Below are 23,358 nucleotides of genomic sequence, written 5' to 3' on the forward strand. Positions count from 1 at the left end.
ACAGATACAAAGTAACCGGAGTTTTTAAAAATCTGCATCTTAGAGGGCAAAGATATCAATTTTTTTAGCCAAAATTCAGTTTGCGTGTGGACGAAAGGCCAAAACAGAGGGAAATATGCATTTTTAAAAATATCTGTATACGTGTAGACAGGGTCTTAATGGCACACTTAAGGATCCTCCTTACCCCTGGAATATGCACGAAGATTAATGGTTTGTAAGATGGGCAGGAACGGCAACAGAATTAATCCTGGCCAGTCATAAGCCACAGAACAGCACATCGCTCATTGTAAATAAATAGAACATATTCCAATGATGTAATCCACCAAATCACACTTCAGGATATTCTCTTACGAATGATTACATTCGTAGTGACAAAAAACAGATTTATTAAAAAAGGCGTATGCTAAAATAGCCGACGAGGCTGCTGCAGCAGTAAAGAAGATATCAGCCAATTATCCGGCTATTTCCTGTTCCAAACTATCCTTATTATATCGGCCTTTAAAAATCCACTATCTTTCGACCTCTAGTTTCAAGTGATATTAACTCTCCTGATGTGTGAACTGAATTTAACTTCAGTGAAGTTTAATTTAATTTGGTGTTTGATACATCAAGGCGACTCAGATCAATCTGCAAGTTAATCAGGGCATCTCATCATGAATCTGAGTATCTCCTCTATCTCATATTGAATCTGGACATCTCTTACAGTATCAGACACTTCCAGTCAAGGCTATTAACTGTCAGGATGGGTATATATCAACGAAATCAATAACCCTCTCGTTCCTCCCACAAGTGTCACTGCACTGATAATCCAAAAGCAATATTCAGTATTGCCCTTTCTGCTCCGTTCTTTGACTTTGGTCCGTCTCTGATTTATTTAACACTGGAATAATTCAACAGTGATGCGCAGGTTCAAATTAAATAATAGAAAAGTCACAACACTTAGCATACCTGTAATGAAGCTGTGTTCTGCTTTATAGTGACAGTAAATGTAACAGAAACAGGTTCTCTGCACTCTCTGTTGATTTTCAGCTGAAGTATATATGAGGAGGCAACACATCTTTTGCTTGTTATCACTGTGGCCAGATGCAGCAGAGTAGTTCAAATCGAGTGACAGTTTGACTTCAGTGGATGGTGAAAGAACTGCGGGGGGAGTTTTTTTTTGAGATAACATTCGTTTCCCTCCCTGAAACTCTGATGAACTAAGGGCACTCGAGTCGACATCGGCATTTCAGACACCCAAAATGGCTTCCCACTATATGCACACAGATGACTCTGTGGATTATTTCCCATTTGATGACATGTTGTCAGCAGTGTTTTGCGCAGGCAGTTTTCAGGGGAATGAGCAAAAAATAAATAAAAGCCCTAACTCTAACTGAGCTGAGCCGGAGAAGGTCATGCCCTATGAAAGGGCCAGGGCAGGGCCTGAAAAGTTTTGATTGCCAGTTGAAAAGGGCAATTTGCACCCAAGAGGAAAAAGGCCAACCCATTCCTGCCCCCATGAACGCCACTGGTTGTCAGTGTCAAAGCTGACTAGTGAGAGCCAGCATCGCCACTGAAGGAATAAAGCAGAGGCTTAGGCTGTAGTGATTGGGCGGCAGCACCGCTAGCCAGGACCATGAAGACAGAGCTGTCGGATATCAGCTGTGACTGACGGTATTTTTGCTCCAGTTGCCTGGCCGACGTCAACAGAAACCAACTCACTATGATGCTGAGAGTTTTACCAGGGCTGTTTTTGTTTATGGTTTATAGTGTTTTCATGTTACAAAGGGTGGCTTAAAACAGCCAATTACTAGAATTACGCGGTTGTATGCTTCCACCAACCAGTCAAGTTGCAGTTTACATCCATGTCTGTCCAAAATGTCGTCACTTCATAATTTTTTCCTGTTAGACATTTGTGTGAAATTGTCATAATTAGCATAAGAATTCTTAAGTTATGGCCAAAACCGATTTTTGTGACGTACCACCAATTTTATTCACTTCATCCTTGAGTCAAAGTGGACGTTTGTGCCAAAGATTTTTTTTTTTATACCTGCACATATCATAGTCTACATATATATTTTCTATTTTGTATTCTATTCTATGTTATATATACATTCTATTTTATTCCTATATTTTAACTAGTAGCATTGTTGGAGGGAGCCTGAGAACAAGAATTTCACTGCCAACGACTGCTCCATTGTAATTGTTGTGCATATGACAAATAAAGAATTTAAACCATTCCACTTCAGTTTTTACTCCGACAGAGAAGATTAAATAAAAGTAGACGGTGCAACACATTATAAGTTAAAATGTGGGACTTTTTGAATATCAACATATTAAAATACTGGTGTAGCCGTGCCTTAAAGCAGTCGACCACACAGTGCTGTAACGCTGTGCATGTTTTAGTAGCATAATCTACATTGTAATTGGTAATGTAATGTTGTTGTGATTGCTAGAAATAGATGACACACAATAGCCCCCAATGCACAAATAGCGCCATTGTTTGGTTGCTCCATAGAGTATGGTTGCAAAGCATGCATAACCAATTGTGTTTGCATATGTGCCAGGCAAGCAGAAACACGTGCTCTCTAGGTGGACAGTCAGGTTAATACAATCATTCTCCAAATTGGCCTGCTCTTGATAATTTTACATCCAATAAATCCTGCTACATAGGCACTGAGGGTCAGGCTCTTTGTGTGAGTAAACTGTGATTGCTCTGCTGCTATAAAAAGCACCACAGTGGTAACAACTCTATAATGGATTGCATTGACCCTTCAGACTGGATGTCCACATTATTAGATGCAAATTATTTTCCCTTAAAGCAATAATGTGCTACAGGGTGTGTGCAGAGTGGTGTGAATTTTGCCTGGAGCAGCTTTTTTTTTTTTTAAGTCGAAAGCATTGCTGTTCTATCATCTTCCGAGATCCATTCAGTAACATTAAGATATAGTACATTCTGTCTACATACGATTTTCCCAGGAAGAAGAAAAACGAGACCTCCCACTGTAGGCCTGTGCAGGTCTCTACTTCTTTTTCAAAGATTTTTTCCCTTGTTATCATCAACATTTCAGTAATAGCTGTGGTACTATGACAATGAAAACCACTTCAGAGATAGCAGCAGGGACGATTGCAGCAAATTAAAAGATATGAGTAAAGTGCACTTTGCCAGGGCTCTGCAGAGAGCCATGAAACCACAACGCCAACCTAGAGACCATAAATGTATTAACAGTATTATTTTTTGTGTTTTTTTGTTTATCTTACTGCTGTTGAATTTGTATTTTTTCTTGGCATTTAGTAGCTCACAGAAGGTCCGGTCCAGTGAAATATGATTGAATCAGCCAATCATACACTAAAAATTCTGGATACTCTCCATATTTTTAGAGCAGTAATCTCGTCAAAGCATGGACACGAACGTGTTTTATTTCAGTGTGTTCAAATATTTTGAGAAACAAAAATCTCATATTTGAACTTTAAAGGTTCTCTATACGATATCCAGAGCATTAATATAGCAGCAAACATCTATTTGCTATGTAAAGATATAGTGGAGTAATGTCTACCTGAGCAGATAATGAAGTCACTCTCCCTCTGTGTGTGTTGAAATCTGAGCTTCTCCGTGCTTTGTAAAAATCGCCGGGCCGGCCACGCATGCCTTTCAGTGCATGTGAGCGTGCCCCACTGGCTAGCTCATAGCTGCCGCTCTACACTGCTCTCATATGGCAGTTACAGCGGATAACACTGTCCTGACCAACGTCGTCATCGCAGAAGCATAACCCCCACCCTCCGATTCCCCTTCAGGTTAACACTGTGTTAGCTTAGAGCCACCGGCTCAGCCGTCGCCATGTTGAGAGCCCTGCGGAGGCAATAGAAATGCTCCCAATCTCACATTTAACGCCTTTAATAAATCTGTTTGGTTTTGTCAATCCTCTCTCAGGTGGTTAAGAGTTTATATTGGCAATGATAACAGCTTGACAATGACCATAACCAATGCAAGCTAAATGTTTTTTGCTGTCAAGTATACATGTTATTTAGCATCAGAAAGGTAAAGAACATATAAAACAGCTGTGTTGGTTGTAATGAGCCGTGTTAGTAGGCATGGTTAATGAGAAAGACAAGAGGACAACCTACAGAAATGCAAATTTCAAAAACAGAAAATTGAAGAAAAAGGAAAAAGGAAGGAAGGTGTGCTGAAAGGTGAAGTGACTGTCTCCAAGCCAAAAGCAGAGTGAACACCTTCCAAAGATGAAAAACACTTAGAGTTAAAAAGGGATGACGAGGAGTGACTGTCTCACAGCCAAAACTACAGCGAATATTTAAATTGCCCTTTAAAGACAAGACAAGACAACACGATGTGAAGTGATGCTACAGGTAGGTTTTCCTTCTGAATGGTAACATCCACACGGTGCAAAGTGTTACAGCCAAAGTCAAAACCAAAAGTATAAATATTCTTAACACAGGCAAAGGCGTAGATCGGCTTCTGTTTTTTTCTTTTTCTTGTGTTTTTTGTTTCAAGATGTTCCTAATTCACAAATTTGTGTGGAACCACAAATTAAAACTTGTTTTCAGAGTTTCTGTTTGAGTGACACCCACTTAGGCTTCTTTTACAATGCCTGGTAAAATTGACCTAATTATTTTGCTCACATGTGGAAAAGATTGTAAAATATGAACATAAATGGGATCAAAATCAGATGTTTTAAGATTCCTTTACGGTCGATTTTTAAATACTTTTGTATTTATTGATGCAACTCATCTGAACGCACACATGAGATATTTTTAACTAAAGATCTTTCCATCATGATTGCATTGGGGTTCAAGTTTACTTTCTGAAAACCACAAACAATAGCAAATACTGCGTCAGCAAATACATTTAAATTGATTTATTCAATAATGTTGATGTTTCAAACAGTAAAATGCTACATAGTGATTCACTGGCAGTGTCTAAATATGTATTTATCTTTTTTATTAGATTTTATTCTATTTTTCTTTTGGTACGATGGATAATATTACATAAATGATGCCCTTTGATGTACTGTACTTGTTAGCTGAGAGCTAACTTGGCAGATGTTTGCTTCCACTACAGATGGAGATTTCATTGTGCATTTAGGTTAAATCAATGTCTGTTCACCAAGTCTATGTGATATTCATGTACACAGTATAATGCAGGCTGTTTCGAAGGTAACCGCCATATGACCCACAATATGGGTCAGTTATAAACTGTATTTTCTGCCTTTTTTGCCCCACTCAACCTCGGTGCTCCAACAACCAGCTGGAGAGTAAGTTCATACCAAGCCGACTATATTTAAAAACACACATATATATATATTTTTATTTTTTTTTTGTGCAATTAATTTGCACATCAAAATATTTTTTTGAACTGTTGTTTTTGTCATGAATACTTGACACAAAAGATGATTAATACGTGGTGAAAAATAACACTTTTTTTCAGATTGAGGTTGATTTCTCTGAGCTTTCGCACCGTGAATGAAGGCATCAACCAATCACGTTGTGCGGAACCGGTTGAGTTGCGCCTATATTTATGAAACAACAACACGTAGGCTCCGTAGTCCGAACCAAGACGGCAAACTTTGTTAATCCTTTTAACTTTGACAAAGACAGTGCATACCAGATCCACTCCTTCTGCTCTTCCCTTTCACAATAAAAGCCCTTGACGTATAATATTAGCAGGCAAGTGTTTTTGTGTTGTTTATTCATCACACCCCCGGTGTGTAAAGGCCTTAACATAATATTAAAAGGCTCAGACTTTTAGTCAACTAAAACTTGACTAAAAAAAAACAGGATGTGACTAAATATGATAAAACAGGGACATTTGATGCAGGACTAAGACTAAACAATAAAATAGTTGACAAAATAAACAGCACTTCCAAATGAACCATCTTAGTGCGGAGGTACTTGGAGTTGCTTGAGCAGTGACAAAGACATGATAACACAACTGGCTGTCGACAGCCAGTTGTGTTGAGTGCGGTGCCCAGCTAAGCTATAAGGAACTGGGCATGAATACCCGGGGTGTAAACGCAGCCAGAGAACCTGAGCAGCAGGCACAACAGAACTAAATGCTGTAGTCTGGTTTAGTCACCATAGTAACCATATTAACCCAGCTACTTGCTCTTCCACTCCCTCCCTCTCTTTCTCTTTCTTTCCGTCTCACACAGACACACAAACCCATCATCTAATCTTGCGTCACAGGGGTTCAAGGCTAGCAAGATTTCCCAAAGCCTTCGAACATATCTGGCTTTTCCTCTCACAACCCCGAGCCACTGGAGAATAACAAGCGTGGGTGAGAGAGAGAGGGAGAAGACACGAGAAGACTGAGAGACAAAAGGAAGAGACAGGAGAGAAGGACGGGGTGACAGTGGAGATGGAGATGTGAGAGAGAACGGTGGAAACAGGACAGAGACGCAGGGCTGGAGGAGACAGAATTAGAGGTGACTTAGTGAGTGAATGACACAGCAGCTGGATCTCCTGCAAGTGACAGCAGGTGAGGGGAGCAGGTGTTAAATATTAAAGCGACTCAGCAGAGAACCTGGGCAAATGGCCCCTACTGATATGGGACATCCCAGGCCGGGACACACACAGTCACACACATGCAAATACACAGACACCAAGCGGAGCATCCCACCACAGTAGCAGAGCAAAGCAGAAAGAACACACATGTTTAATTCACAACCTTCCATTTCAGCATTCTCGTGTTCTTACGCTACACACCGTGACCCCCAACCCCCACCCTCAATCCCCTACACATCAAGAAGCAGGAAGTCAGAAGACGAGATGAACAAGGTTGGCGAGGAACGAGTGAACGCGTACGGGGGGGGGGGGGGGGCGGGGGGGGAAGATGAGGTAAAGCCAACAACATTTCTTATTTCCCCGAGCGGCCCCTCGGTAATGGAAGTACAACATTCCAAACTAATCCTGTTCCTCTCCTGGGCTTACACATGCCCTCTCTCCACGTCAGTGCTCTGTTCCCTAAACGTGTCCCCCCTCTCACAGCACACCAACCAACTTCCCCGAGAATATTCCTGCTCCACGCTGACATGCATTATAGGGGAGGATGAGGAGGCAGAGACTGGGGAAGATTGAAAGAGAGGGAGAGAGGTTGGACCTGTTGTGACATCGATCCTTTTGTTTTCATTTAAGAAGAAAAAATGGGTTTGGCACAACACAAATGGATGATTCTTTGATTTGTTAGAGCTGGTGTAATTGGGCTGGAATTTATTTTGGACATTGGCAATTCTGGCAGAGGTACAAGGAGCAGTACGGTGTATACAGAAACAATATTAGTGTCAGCGAGGTTCATCCCTGGCTAGTAGATCAATGTTTCATTTGAAATCACATACAATAAACAAAGCACGCTTATGCCTGTAGGTTATACACACGATACACCTATCTCCCGATTCGATACTATCACGATACTTGGGTGCCGATTCGATATGTATTGTGATTTTTAAGTATTGCGATGCTACAAGTATTGCGATTCAATATTACAATTTATTGAGATTTTTGTTAGCTTTTTTAACACTAGACAATGGGGAAAAGTTGAATCATAAACTTCTAGGGACTTTTACTTTGGAAAATATCTAAATTGATTAGATATTTAGATTAGATAGAGTAAACATTTTTGATTTTCAGCATGTATGTAGTCAGAGATGTCCTGAAGCCAAATATATTCAGTATTGTTAGGAAGTATTTATTACATTTTTTCCAGCGACAAAAATCAAAGAATAAAGATATTTAGTGGTATTTTCTTTTTAATTTATAAGGGACATGTAATGTTTTATACTTCTGGTGAATATAATCCAATCAATCCTAAAGAGTGCTACAGGAATGAGTCCTAAAACCTGGAAATTAGTTCGTATCTTAGCACTTACGGTTCCCTCGTCTGGAAGTCAAAGGTTTTTTTTTAATGGGTTTTTAGTAGGATGCCTGAAATATGGTCTCTGGTTACCACAAGCTGAAGAGGTTTTAATGTTTTGTTCTACGATATAAAATACATCAATAAATACCCCACTCGTGAATTTTGAAGCCTTTATGTGTCTTGAAAAAGGCGGTTGCTAACAAGTGGCTAAATGAGAGTAATAAACGTCATCAAATCCCATCCAGAGAACCCAGAGCAATGCTAACTTCCTGGTTGGCTACAAAAATGTCACTCTATTTCCATATATGTATTTTGTATAAACAGTTCCCTTTGTTAACACCTTATTTTCATACATCCATGGTCAGCTCCATCGGGGCCGTATGAATGCATTTAACATAAATGTCAGTATATGGGTTCTCTACAGTTGTAGCGTCGACCGATTTGACCACGGAGATGCTAGTGACGGCTGGCTTGACTGCACGTTACCGCAATACAATAACGTTGGCATTAAATGATTAATTTAAAACCATAAAAAAATTGCAATACATAGGTGAAAACATTTTTTTCCCACCCCTATTATTTATACTTATTCTTTCTTTTATTCCTAACACAATTACTATATGTGGATGTGCATATTTGTGTGAGTACTTGTGAAGTAATCTGAGGACATCTGCACACTCAAAAGAAGCTTGTTTTCCCCCCAAACTGTTCATGTTAAACATCTGTGAAAGCTGTTTATATGGGGGTCTGGAGTCTACTTCATGTAAACTGCAGTTTGGTCTACAGCAGGCAGCGGATGAGTGGGACTTAATTTCAGCCTGCAGCACGTAAATGATCGCGTAAGGTGGTGATGGGGAGGGTTTGTATTGGGAGGGAACTGCTAAAGTATCCCCCAGGCCTGAAGGTTCTCCTTACATGGTGTGTATTCATTATAAATATAGAGAGATTGTTTGTGCAATATTACAAAACCAGTGATATCGGCGAAGTGAATACGATGGCAAAGTGATTAGGCAGTTAAGAAGTGGATCCCAAAGCAAAATCTCGACAACAAAAGCCAAGTGCGGCCCTGGTAATTGCAAACCAAACCACACACAACTAAACAGCAGCAGCCCGTGTTTGACCCCGTTTGAAATGAACATATTTATCCTCAACTGAAAAGCAGCTGAAAATATTGTGGGATAAACAAATTATTACTGAGCTCAGAAATCACACCGTGTGTAAACAGAATCTTGACAAATGAAAACTGTCCTTTTTTAAAAACCTGAGGAGTCATTGCAGTAAGTTACCGCTCTCCACAATCTTGTTTATCACAGTTTTTAGGGATGCCTGCAATGCCTGCTCCTGTTTATGTGATAGAGTCTGATGGCTCTGCGGACTGCTACTGATATAAATGACACCTGGAGAAAGCCTTTACATGAAATGTGACATAATCATGACAGTTAAGTTTGCATCTTGGCAGCTTAAGGCTGCTTTAACACCAAGTATTTCACACTTGCGCTGCCCGCCTCCAACGTATATCCATTATTTTAGAGCACTTGCCTGCCTGCTGGAGTTCTTTTTCTGTATTTTTCTTGGCACAGTCTTCCTCTTTCTGTTTTTTTTGCTCTCCATCTAAAACATCATGTGTAGACTACTATTGTACTGAGCCAGGATAACCAAGGTAACAAGAGATGAGCCGCTCATTTTTCACTCCCATACTATAGACTTGATTGCGACATTAACAGAATGCATGTGTGTGTATGTGGAGACAGAGAGCGCGAGGCTCGGCCTGCTCAGGCTGCAGAAAGCACAATGTTGTTTGTTAGCCCACAGTAATCAGGCTGAATTGTTACCAGCCCACTGGGATTTCTTTTGATCCTCCAGATCACCACCGACAGTAGGTATGAAAGCAACAGACGAACAATACGCCAATACGCATAACATGTAGCCAGATTTTTATCATAGCAAAATGTTTATTGTTCTTTTTATTCTAAACTATTCACACCATTGCCGTTTACACGTGTATCATATTCTGAAATCATAGAGAGGAGCTACTATAGCTGAGAGCGGTGCAAGAGCCGGGTCAGTGTGATGAGATCACCCTCACAGTGTGAGTGTCAAGCACATGTGTCAACCTCACTGAGAGTCTTCATCACCTCCATAATGGTCTTGTTTGGCTCTGTCACCAGGCAAGATGGGAACATGCTACAGCACACAGCAGCATGACAGCTGCTGAGACGAGTTATTGATTAATCAATTAGTCCATCAGCGGAACAATAATAGCCACTATATCAATTATCAGTTAATTCTTTCTGTCATTTATCAAGAAAAGAAAAAAGTCAGAACATCTGCTGGTTGCAGCTTCTCACATGTGACAATTATTCGCTTGTTTCATCTGTTTCATATTATTATGAATTTAACATCTTTCTGGTTTTTTTTGTAGTGTTGATCGGACAAAAAAAGCATTTTGAAGATGTTACTTTTGGATCTAGGAAATTGTGTGGACACATATGAATCTCTTTATTACATTTAATAGATTGAGGAGAATTTAGGCCCACCATTTCTCTCAATAAAAAGTGTATAATTAAGGTGAACAGATGAGAATGGGTGAAATTCAGGACAGGGGAGTTGGGGTTGGCTGTGGTCACGTGGCCACAGTGAACGTGGCCTCCAGTAAATTACATTCAGTGTCAACAAACAGTAGTAATAATAATAGTAGTAATTCTCCCCTCTCCTCCCGGTACCTGCAGTAATGTTTTTGTTTGTTGGCTGGATGTTCAGCAGGTCCCAGAACACCGGGCTCCATGTCAGCGATGGATGGTTTAATTTCCCTCCGTAAATGTTTTAATTCAACAACGTCATATCTATGCATCGCCGCTATGTGTAGTTGTTTATCGATTTGCGGCACTACTGTACATGGGTAAAAAGACCTACAACAGCCATAATTCATGTAGGATACGGATATAACAGTGTCCGTCTGTGGGCAACACCAAACTAATGTTTCAAAACCATCAGTATATAATGTTTTATGAGATTAAAGCTAGGGCTGTCAAAGTTAACGCGATAATAACGCGTTAAGGCTAATTTGTTTTAAGGCCACTTATTTCTTTAATGCACTAAAGCAATCAATCTTCCGGTGGTTGTAGCGGGTTCAGTTTTAAAGCTAGAGTGAAGATACTGGTATCATATGAAACAAGAAAACCCAATGAATCCATTGGGTTTTCTAGTTGACATGGTTTTCATTGGGTACCATGTCATACTAGTGTTGCGAAGCAGGTTAAATAACGCTCCAAACTTGTGCTAAATTTTGGTGGGGAAAAACTAGCATGGTCATTTTCAAAGTGGTCACTTGACCTCTGACCTCAAGATATGTGAATGAAAATGGGTTCTATGGGTACCCACGAGTCTCCCCTTTACAGACATGCTCACTTTATGATAATCACATGCAGTTTGGGGCAAGTTATAGTCAAGTCAGCACACTGACACACTGACAGCTGTTGTTGCCTGATGGGCTTCAGTTTGCCATGTAATGATTTGAGCATATTTTTTATGCTAAATGCAGTACCTGTGAGGGTTTCTGGACAATATTTGTGGTTGTTTTGTGTTGTTAATTGATTTCCAATAATAAATATATACATACATTTGTATGAAGCAGAATATTTGCCCACTCCCATGTTGATAAGTGTATTATATACTTGATAAATCTCCCTGTAAGTACATTTTGAACAGATAAAAAATGTGCGATTAATTATGATTAAATATTTTAATCGACTGACAGCCCTAGCTAAAACTAATCAAAACTTGTGTTTAGTCTAATTTTCGGGACTGTCCTATGTATAATGCAGCCTGTGTATTTTCAAGAAAAGTAATTGTGTTCCTGCAGTTAATTCCCATATACTATCTTCCATGAGTAGTTTCCACCATTTTGTAGCATTTTATAGACTAAACAATTAATTGATTAATCCAAAAATAATCAACAGATAATGAAAATAACCTTTAGTTGCAGAAAGAGCAAAAGGAAAATCAAGGAATTATTCAAATACAGACCCAGGGGGATACAGGGGAGGAAAATCATCAATATCCTCTCACACCTTTCCCCCACATATTCAAACTCTGTCCTCCTGGCAGGTGCAGATAAATGAGAATTACAACGACCACACACTTCAGAACTTAAGAAAAAACACGAATCTACCAACAATGCTTTTTCAATGATTTGCTGACTCACCGAGCCTCTGTACTTGCCTGCCAGTGGGCTGATTTCGCCCTTAATTTAAACCAGGCAGGAAGACTTTTTTTATTTACAGGACAGGCCTGCAGGAATAGTTGCGGGTGGGCTGGTTAGTTACGGCGTTACACACACTCACGCTCACACCTGTGAGCTGCTGAGAATGACTGCACTCTTGTACTTTTGGCCACTGAGCAGTTCAATTAGAGCAGTCGGGGGTTAAGTACCTCGTTTAATGGCACATCAACGGCGGCGATTGAAGGCGGGAAAAACACAATTTATTTATTTTCCCTACCATTATATTCTCGGTGGGAGGTTCAAGCCAGTGACCTTCATGTTGCAACCTCGCTCCGATACTCCCCCCTGTAACCTTCAAACCAACTCTCACTGCCTCTATTACCTTCCTCTGTCTCTCCTCTTGTCTTCTCTCTCTCACACACACTGCATCCCCCATCAACTACTACTTCAAAAGGCTGCCGTACTGCAGCAGTTATTGGTTCCTGTGTTTTGGCTGCTGTGCCCAGAGAGATTTAAAAAGCTAAAGAACCAGTTGTGTTTTTATCAAAGCTTCTTCAGTATGTCTGTCAGTAAGCAAGCTACATACAATTCATGATTTCTTCTGTTTTCGGGGGCTTTTCATAGCCCAGTTTCAGACCAAGCAGAAAATGCATTATAATATATTTAAACAATGCTTGATCATCTGTTGAAATAAAAATGATGTACCAGAGAATGCTGCATGTTCTATGCAAAGACTTCTACTGACCTTATGAATACTGTACTTTTAAATGTGGACTGCGTAACCTTTTAAAAGGCTAACTAACATAAAAATGCTTGGGGTGATACCAGCCATCAATGCATTGTGTTGGCAGTGTTTCTACTCTATATATAAACAAAAACATAATCCGACAGAGCAGCAGTGATAGCGCAAACCAGCTTCCAAAACCTCCTAGTGTGTGATTTTCTAATCTACAACATGCTGACAACGACATCCTTGGACAGTTTATATATGACGCAAGTGAACCGCGTCCGTTCTTAACTCAAACAACCTCAAAATATCCATTAGACGTCTATTTGAAAGAGCTTAAAGTAACTCACAGGAAGCAAAATGTAACATTTATCAAACGCTGTGGTTTTACATTACATCATCATCAGATTTCTGCCAGCTGAGGAATTCAAATATCTCTAAAATGGGCACTTTATAAAATATATATATTGTGTGATTTATGGAGCTTGTAATTTTTCATGCTGTAGTAGTGGATTAAGTTGAATTGTGAGCTGCATTTCAAGTGGAGGGACTTTCTAAGCACCAAGTCTGTCAATGAAATAAGTGTCTGAGCTAATTGCTAACGTGCCAGGACATCTGAAGAAAGTGTAGGTTGAAAAGCTTTCAACATTTAGGTGGCGGAGAGAAGGGATTACAATTCCCTAAACTCCAAAACACAAACACTGTGTATCCAAAAAAAGCAGGAGTATATTTTGTGTGTGTGTGCTTTTCACTCACCTTGTCAGCCATAATCATAGAGGAGCCTCCGTGGACCCCCAGGACTGGAAGCTGCGTCTGAACGGAGAGGAAGTCAAGGATCTGGGCAATGGCCTCCTGATCGGTGCCATCGGCAAACACAAGGCCATGGAGACGAGTGCGTGACAGAAGCTCACACACCTTGGGGCGCAGGGAAACAAACACAGGTGTCAAACAGAACTCTGTGTGTGTGTGTGTGTGTGTGTGTGTGTGTGTGTGTGTGTGTGTGTGTGTGTTATAGACAGCATACTGTATGTGTGGTGAATATACACAGCCTTTCTCACCTGTGTAATCACAGACTTTGGGTCTGTCTGGTTGATCCTCAGTATGACCACGGAGACGTCAAGGGCATCGTCAGGGCGGCGAGGTGGGCGGAGGTCCTGATCGGAAATGTGGCGCGTCTCGCCCATGATCACACCCACGTTGAGACCTGGAGGCTTCTGGGACGCCACAGGCACCATCATCTGGGAGAGTAGGAGCAACATCCAGCCCACTACACCCATCATACCCTAAAAACACACAATCACCAAAAATTAACCCAATGAACCGTATTGTGATGAAACTGTGACAGTTTGTCAATCATGAATTGGATTGATCCAACAAACACAGGACTTTCAACCAAGAGACCGGTGTTCGAGACTGGTGTTTTGTTTTGTAAGTTACGTTAGTGACATTTGTAACGTGTTTTTTAGTGACATTTGTGATGTGTTATCCGTAGTGATGTTACGTTGTTTCTGTATGTATTGTACTTAATTTACATAATCATTTTACTTAGTTTACTTACTTATTTTATAGTTTACCTACTTATTTTATAGTTTACCTACTTATTTTACTTAGTTTACGTAATTATTTTACTTAGTTTACATACTTATTTCAGTCTACCTACTTATTTTACTTAGTTTACGTAATTATTTTACTTAGTTTACGTAATTATTTTACTTAGTTTACTTAATTATTTTACTTAGTTTACATACTTATTTTACTGAGTTTACATAATTAATTTACTGAGTTTACGTAATTATTTTACTTAGTTTATGTAATTATTTTACTTAGTTTACGTAATTATTTTACTTAGTTTACTTAATTATTTTCTTAGTTTATTTAATTATTTTACTTAGTTTACGTAATTATTTTACTTAGTTTACTTAATTATTTTACTTAGTTTACCTACTTATTTTAAGCCCAACCATGATGTCTTTCCTAAACCTAACTAAGTAGTTTTGTTGCCTGAACCTAACTGCGGATGTAACTGTAGTTTTGTTGAGTGGTAATAAATGGCATGTGAAACACCTAAAATGCATCCTCATGACATGAGGAGTGTCCTTGTAATGTGGTGCTATCTATTCGCCTTCCCAGAGATCGGGTTGGTATGTTGGGTGGCTTTGGCTGAGGAGGGATGGTGGTTCGGTCCCCGGTTCCTCCTGTACACATGTCAAAGTGTCCTTGAGCAAGACACTCCCATCAATAACCTTTTGCCATGTTGTCAGGTGTTTGTATGTTTACAAACTGTCAAGGTAAGTAAACACTGATATTTACTTATTTCATGAGCTGCTTAAATTTTATAAAAAATTATTAATCCTGGATAATCAGCCTTCAAGGTGTTTATACAGTAACTGTCTTTTCTCAGGACTTTCTAATCCCACAAGGTGTGTTTACACAGGGGGGTGGATGACATATTGCCTATCAGTACATGCATAATGATAGGAAGAGAGCATTGTATTAAGCAATGAGAAAAGCAACGAGATGAAATTAAATTTGTTCCATAAACTGAAACTCCTTATCATTTTCATTTATCTAAAATCATGTTATTTTCTCCCATTTCATATTCTCGTGTGGATGATAACGTGTTCATACTCTCCTTGTGTTCCTACAAGACAAGCAAGAACTCCCACTTCTTGCTATCTTTGTTTGCTTGAAAGAAGTTGAGTCACACCTTGTGAAACGAGTTAAAAATTGACTTCGCCGTGTTGCGGACAGAATATATTTCGGATCATGAGGATATAGAGTCTTGTGTATTCTGAACATGTCTTCAAAAATGCAGTTAGTGCTGTAAAACGACCCGCCGGGTTTCTCAAATAGTAGCTTGTATTTATCTTTGATAAAAACAGTGTGACTCAGATATGTGACCTGAATCTAATTATTAGTGCGAGTCTCAAGTGCAAAATCAAAGATTACATGATAGGAACAAACTGGAGCTGGGAGTTTACTGTCCTCTTTCTGTCCTCCACTATTCAGAAATCCCTTAATTCAGTTTCACAGTGTGCAGCCATTAGGAGAGCAGGGTTAAACCTAACTTTATTTTGCTAAAGCGCTAATCTGGCTTCACGAGACGCCCTAAATCTCTCTTCCACTGTCTGCCTTTATTTGAACATAATCTATGCCTGTAGGCAGTGTTCAAAGTAAAGTGCCAGCTATTAATGGATAAAATAACCCTGAAATAAATGCAATCTGATTTACCCCATTCATGGGGGTATGAGGGGAAACGTGCCAAATCGCTGAAGGCACACAAGTGTCTGCATCAATCAATAACATTCATGAGAAATAACATTTCTTTCAACTCTATATCCTAACCAAATTCCAGTCTAATAGAGAGGAGTTTGAGCCCTTGTTCCCACTTCAGCTTACTCTGTGTTACCTTTTTCCTGTAATGTGAGCAGATCTAAGAGAAGCAGATGAGTAGAGGAAATGCAGTGTGAAATGCCTTGGGCTGAATGAGAGCTAATGAAACCATGATGTGAATGCTACGTTGCATCTCAGCCAATTTCTTACACCACCACAGTCCAGCAGAGCTGAAAAACACCCCAGGAGCAAACATCACGTCCACAAAATGAACCCACTGCCTCTATATCTCTTCATCCTGCCGTCTCCTCGTTTCCTAACTTTGCATCCACGTACGCTAATCATCTTTATCTTGTCATTTTCTCTTCTTTTTTTTCTTTTTTTAACTCTACTTCTATAATTCTGCCAATCTGTCTTTCCGGCTGGGTTAGTGTGTGTATCTGATCCATGTCATCTCACACCCGGTCTAATCAGGCCAGTTAGTCAAGCCAGTACTTCCCCAGCTTGCTCTCTCTGCCCTGATGCCCACAGACTAGCCTGCAGCTCCAGCAGCACTTAGCATACGCCTCTAAATCACACACCGCTACACTCCTGTCCCAGGAAATTAGTGTCAGCTCCAACCAACGGGACAAGATTACACTAACTTTCCCTGGAGTTAGCATCAGAGCTAACATTACTAGGCGCCGGAGTGTGCTCTGCCACAGCTTCCAAAAAGGTCAACACACGGTAGATGGACAGAAACTTTAGGTTCCCTCTGTCTTGGAGGATTTGTGCTTAAAGTGGCAGTAGGCAGTATGTTTTTGGGATCATTCGGCAAAAATCCCATAATAACGTTTCAGCATATTGTAATTCAAGTGTTCTGAGAGAAAACTAGACCTCTGCACCTCCTCATGGCTCTGTTTTCAGGCTTTAGAAAATCTAGCCCGTGACGAGAGACTTTGACCAATCACAGGTCATTTCAGAGAGAGCGTTCCTATTGGCTGTGCTCCGGCTGGTGGGCGGTGCTTGGTATTTTCTTCAACTGATCTCAACATGGCTGTCGGGTCACGAACTTTCTCATTTTACGGCTAAACAGTACACTACAAGATGTTTCTGAAAACATTTGAGGCGAGAAATAGGCATTACAGTAACACAATATTGATTTATATTTGATCAGCGCTGCCTAGTTTGACCGTTTGATCAGAGTTTGAGAGTGATTGACAGCTGCTCAGAGACGGCATGCTCCAGATCAGCTCTGATTGGTTGTTTTCCTCCGGTATGTGAAATCTTGCAGATGCCATTAGGAACACCCGAGGACACAGAGGCACATGATTTTTTTTCAGATTCCCTGTCTCATGTATTACTATCAGGATATAGTTACCGTTTTATAAAAATAACTTTTTTTTAATCATATTTGCTCCATTTCTACCCTCTGCTGCTTTAAGCTCATATATCCGCTGACTCCTGTGATAAGCTTCCAAAAGAGATGTCATGAGGGGTAACCGTTTCCCCCTGTGTTAGCATTTATGCTAATATTTCCACTAAACTGAAAAATACAAGATCTTAATAATGTAACATTCAGTGGCATAATTCTCTAGTATCTGGCCAACACTAAAGTGAATGCACTCTTTTCATGGTAGAAGAGAATTCAATAGCTGATTTACTTCAATAAAGAAAGCGTGGGGGGCTTTTGTTTGTGCTCGTCTTAACATGTTTCCTAAATTGTACAAATTTGCCTCTAAGCAGCAAATTAGTCTTGTCTAAAAATGTTTTTATTTTCGCGGCTAAAGTTAAATCCAGATTTGTGAAAATGATGCCTCTGTCAAAGCTAGAAACAACACACCCTGTGCTCAGATGGGAGCTGGCATTAAGAGGCCCTCAAGCTGCTTCAGTGACAATGAATCAGAGAACGTCTTTGTGCACAGTGTAACACATCGCAGAGTGGTTTTCCTCGGATGTAAGCACATTTTTTGGTTCAACAATGTTAGCCCGAACTCTTATTAAATGAAGCTCATGTGGGTGTAATTGCTTAAATCTATCAGTCCACAATTTCATTCTTTCATTCATCGCCAATGAAGCAGCTCTACATAGTGTCTCTAGATGACAACACAAATTAGGCTCGCGGTTATGTGGGCCTTGTTTCCACAAAATATCTTAAAGTGATACTCCATAAATTCTGTTTTGAATAGCAAACACGCAATCTTTGTAGACTTGAAATGGGGCTGTACATGTTTCCTCATGAACAATAAACCGTTTCAATGGATTTTAATGAAACTTTTGAAACTTCTGCAGCACAACCTACTATATGAAGTTGTATTCACAAATCTATTTGGGTGGAGTATTGCTTCAAGGCTACAATTCTTACATCAATAATACGAAGCCTCTTGTGTTTAAGAGGTGTTTCAAGAAAGTATCTTATTTTGTGGCGACCACGTGTGACCAATCTGATACGGCTGTGTCTAGTACTGTTGTTTCATATGCAATTTATCTCATTATTTTATTTTCATCCATCCATTTTCTTCTGCTTATTCGCGGCCGGGTTGCGGGGGCAGCAGGCTTAGCAGGGTATTCCAGACGCCCCTCTTCCCAGCAACGTTTTTATTTTCATTTTTCAACTAATTATCTGCTATTTTCCCCACTAATGATCTCTGTATAGAATTGACAAGTGTTCAGTGTAATGTGAGAGCTGAACATTGAATTACACAATTATATCTTTGGATGGTGGTGGGGCCATTATTTAAAAAAAAAATTAAAAAAACTAACAACAACAACTACAAAACAAAAGGGTTGGCCGGCAATGAATGCAATATTGGAGTGGTGAGCTTCTGGAGAGCGATCCGCTGAAGTGATCTTGTATTTTTATTAGAACTGCCAAAGTTAACGCGATAAGGCATTAACGCAAATTTGTGATATTTGATTTATATTTAATAAATATATACATATATTGGCATAAAGCAAGCACGTTTTCCGACTCCCATGTTGATGAGTATTAAATGTCAATTTGTCAATCGATTAAATTATTTAATCGTGATTAATTGCATAATTGTTCATAGTTAATCACAATTAATCACACATTTTTTATCTGTTCAAAATGTACATTAAAAGACGATTTGTCAAGTATTTAATACTCTTATCAACATGAAAGTGGGCAAATATGCTTGCTTTATAAAAATGTACGTATATAATTATTATTGGAAATCAATTAACAACACAAAACATTTCATTCACATATCTTGAGGTCAGAGGTCAAGTGACCCCTTTGAAAATGGCAATTCCAGTTTTTCATCACCAAAATTTAACGTAAGTTTGGAGCATTATTTAACCTCCTTTGCGACAAGCTAGTATGACATGGTTGATACTTGATAAATCTCCCTTTAAGGTATATTTTGAACAGATAAAAAAAAGTGTGATTAACTTGCAATTAGATATTTTAATCAATTGACAACCCCAATTTTTATATCAACTATTCAATAACAACTCAGTAAAAAAGTCAGATCATGTATTTGATGCCAATCTCTTGCGTCATCATCCTCGGGTCAACAATGACGTTACAGTCGCACCTGAGAAATGTGTTGTTGAACCCGAAAACGTTTTGCTCAGAAAGCACATAGAAGTTGTCATTCCTAAATGTAGTTATTTTACAATTAACATTTGCTTTATTGCAAGTTTCTTGAGCAAAGGAAAACGTCAAACTTCACATTAACATTTAACCTACAAACGTATGCTTACTGCATTATATGAGATAACAGTTGGCTGGAAGCTCACTACGGTCTCAAGGTTGAATAATATAGTATGTCATATGATTATTTCTTTTGTGTGCTGTGACACAGCCACTGAGGTAGCACATGATAGCAGCTGACACCCTAAAATAATGTCTTGCCACCCCAATTTCTATCACAGTTTTCTACTCTGCATCATCAAATGTTGTTGTTTTTTTAATTTGGTTTGTTAATCCCCATAATACCCAGTTCCAAACTGAGTGTCAGGGCCAGATTTATGTACATATTTGCGCTCGCAATCTACATTAAATTAGCGTCTGATTTAATAAAGCAGTAGCTAATTATCAGCAACTGGGACTGTCTTTTAGGTGCATTCTGCATATAAACGAGATCTCCAAAGATGCAGTTCAGCAGTGAAATTGGGATACGATGGAGTAATAAACCATGAAAGAAATCAAGCCTAGAATATTAAACAAAAATGTAGTGATGCTGGATTCACATTAAATTAAATGTCAAGTTTCCAAGCCATCTATTAAGTCTCTGATTAAACTCTAACTGAGAAAATAAGTTGGGCACCTATTATTATAAAATTATCTTAAGGTTTGTAAACCAATGCAGTTGGAGTCATTAAAGGTGCAATGTGTAAGACATGGCCAGAATTAGTTTAAAACATTCAAAGAATGAACTAACAAAATCAACAGAATGTGAAGAGGTTACAGTGTTGACGTTTATGTATTGTGTTGCAGAGATATCTACTGAAATGAGCATGCTAAACAGTTAGCCCCGGCCCGTCCTGTCTTGTAATACCACCCGAGAGGCAACAGTGAGTCCCTGTAGCGTCCAGTCTGCCCTCAGTCCAACATGAGAGGACAAAGAAGTAGAGCTGGCCCGAGGGCTTGTCAATCACGTTGAAGGTATAGGGTCGATACGTTTTGATAGTTTGTTTATTAGAATAAATCCAAAGTGGAAAATGAGAAAAGGACTTGGGGGGGTCTGATCCCAGGGGAATGGTCGTGTCGTGTGATTTCAGATCAGATTTTGCAATTTCGGGTTAGCTTGTAGACACGACCCAGGGGACCGCCCGGACTCTGATTAAACTTTTTATTGGTGGTAGGGCTGTCCGAATGCTTCGAAGCTTTGACCGCTGCTATAGTATTCAACCTCCAAATCACTACTCGAATGCTTAGTTTTATATTTTATATATAAGTATGTAACTTTAACTTTAATTATTATTAGTTATTCTCAGAGGAATATCGCTATCTGAAGGTCTCCCATAACCACCGCATGCTCTCCTCACAGCGAAGTAGTCTCGTGTTGGCGGGGAGGAAGAAATGAAAATCACTTTGTTGTTTCTGCCTTTGGTCAAATTTGGCTTATTTTAGTCCTGCTGTTAGTTAGTAGTTGGCCTTGTTTTATATTACTGATGACTGTACATTTAGATTGTATGGACCCAGTAGTAGAGGTGAAATGCTGCCCCCTAGTTGTTTTGAGCATGTGGCCAAGCATTACACAGTGCACCTTTAAACATTTAAAATGTCTTTAAAAATGTATTAAATACATGCCAGGGTAACTACATGTCAAGTGTGCAATCACTGTAATGCATTAGTTAAGAGGATGTCAAGTTCAAATTCAGGTTAAATTACCAAAAAGCCACAACTCTCCGCCCTCTTTGGTACAATATTGTGTTTCTTTATTATTACTGCGCTACTTTTCTTTCTAAGAAGCCGTCACTCTCATTTCTGAATAATTCACTGTAGCTCTCCTACACATGTTCCTGCTGTCATGGTGATTTCTGCAGAATGCAGGATTAGTAATTTTCGTCTCCCCCAACACAGCCTTCCTTTAAATACCATTTCAAATCTGCACCTGCGTTGAAAAGGCAAAGAATATCCCTTGTAAAACTGACCCTTGAATATTGGGTGAGCTTTAATAAATGTACCAGAAGGTGCAGTCAACCACTTTTATCAAATCTCCCTACGTTATGTGTGCAATCTTCCTTTAAATGCTAAATGCATTTGCATGAATAAGAGAGGCACACTTCACTGATTGCACGCAAGCAATGTCTCAGATGACAGGCAAACTGCGCTTCCAGGCCGGTGCACCTGTTTGATAGATAACATGCACATTAAGTGAATTCTGTGTTGTCCAGTGCTGTCGGTTTTGTATTTGCTAGACAATGTAACTTGGCATCTTTGGCAAAGTTAGCAGTGTTGTCCTAAGTAGCAGTGTGTAATGCGTGTTTGATGCTCATACTAATGTATGATCTGCAAGGGATATACATATATTGTTTTGTTTTTTCTTGTTGATTAAATGTTTTAAATGATTATTTGAATCATGATTAAAAAATGGTTTTGTTTTTCAGGTACATTCAGAGATTAGCCATAAATGAGCCAGAGTTTAGGGTTGAGAGAGAGAAAAGGAATAAAGGAGGGTTTGAGGAAGAAAGGAACGTAGTGTGGACTTCATGTCTCATTTTAGAGGAGAGCAGTGCATTTTTATGTTGGTTTGGAAAGATACATGGTGTGCAAAAGATAAAAGAAGAGTGGGCCACCCACCTTTATTGTTTCTTAGTTTGATTTGGCTGCAATAGTACTGTGAGAAGCTAGCCAAGCTTGTCACATTACCAGGCAGTCTGTGCTAAGTTGTGTCTCAGTTGGGGAAAAAAATTAAAACACGTTGCAGATGGTGGTGTGACGTCTTCAAGCACATATTGGAAATGTTTTAAAAGGTGTGGAATCCTTGGAAAAAAGAAACATTTTGCTTGCTTTCTGTGTATCTTTTTAAATTGGCAGTTTTTGCAAATCAGTTGAAATGGCAACAAATGTCTTGAATCATTTCATCAAAGTTTACTAACATCTTGTCTACTAACAGAAAAAATAGTGCAGTGTCACAGATACAGTCGGAGAAGAGCTGTCAGTAATGTCTTGGGCCTGCAATAGTGGTCGCTGCCTGCAGTAAGCATGTCAGGTGTGGTCTGGAGTAAAGAAACAGGTAAACCACAACCATTTACCTTCATCAAGGTAAGAAGATGTACATTCAAAGCGATTACAACAGTGTCATTAGACACAGTCGAAATCAAACGTTTAAAGGAAATACATGACTGCACAAAGGCAACTTTGCTGCAGGGATGACGTATTTTTGTAGGCCAATTAGGAAATAAGTATCACCCTGGGTTCCCTCGACAAAAAGCCAATGGGAGTTTTCTATTGGGTTTTGGATTATTGCAGAAAATAAGTTCTGTGGCAAACACACATTTATGATACTTACACATGTTTGTTTCGTAAGATAAACACCACAAATGAACATAGCTTTTATGATTTTTGAGGCATAAATGCAGTTGCCAGAAGTAAAAAGCTAACGTTAGGCCATAGACGAACTACACCACGGTCGCATGAGCGCAAGTAAACACAACGAGTCTGTAAAGGAAGATGAGTCGGCGTGATGACGTTTAGTAGTCTCATTTATCCACTTGTTAGCAACTGCCTTTTTTAAGACACATAAAGGCTTCAAAATTCACGAGTGGGGTATTTAT

The 23,358-nt window shown here is 39.4% G+C and overlaps 1 protein-coding gene across 1 annotated transcript in view; it reads right to left on the reverse strand.

Moving 5' to 3' along the window:
* grin2ab (glutamate receptor, ionotropic, N-methyl D-aspartate 2A, b) overlaps window positions 1-23,358 on the reverse strand; it is a 128,775-nt gene that overhangs the window by 86,012 nt on the left and 19,405 nt on the right. Inside the window, exons 3-4 of the mRNA XM_074629662.1 lie at window positions 13,854-14,078; window positions 13,552-13,710 (exon numbers count right to left, since the gene is read on the reverse strand). Coding sequence (XP_074485763.1) covers window positions 13,552-13,710; window positions 13,854-14,078 — 384 coding nt within the window. The remainder of the gene's footprint in view (window positions 1-13,551; window positions 13,711-13,853; window positions 14,079-23,358) is intronic.

The sequence above is a fragment of the Sebastes fasciatus genome, chromosome 3 (assembly GCF_043250625.1).
Source record: "Sebastes fasciatus isolate fSebFas1 chromosome 3, fSebFas1.pri, whole genome shotgun sequence".
In the NCBI taxonomy this organism is placed as follows: Eukaryota; Metazoa; Chordata; class Actinopteri; order Perciformes; family Sebastidae; genus Sebastes; species Sebastes fasciatus.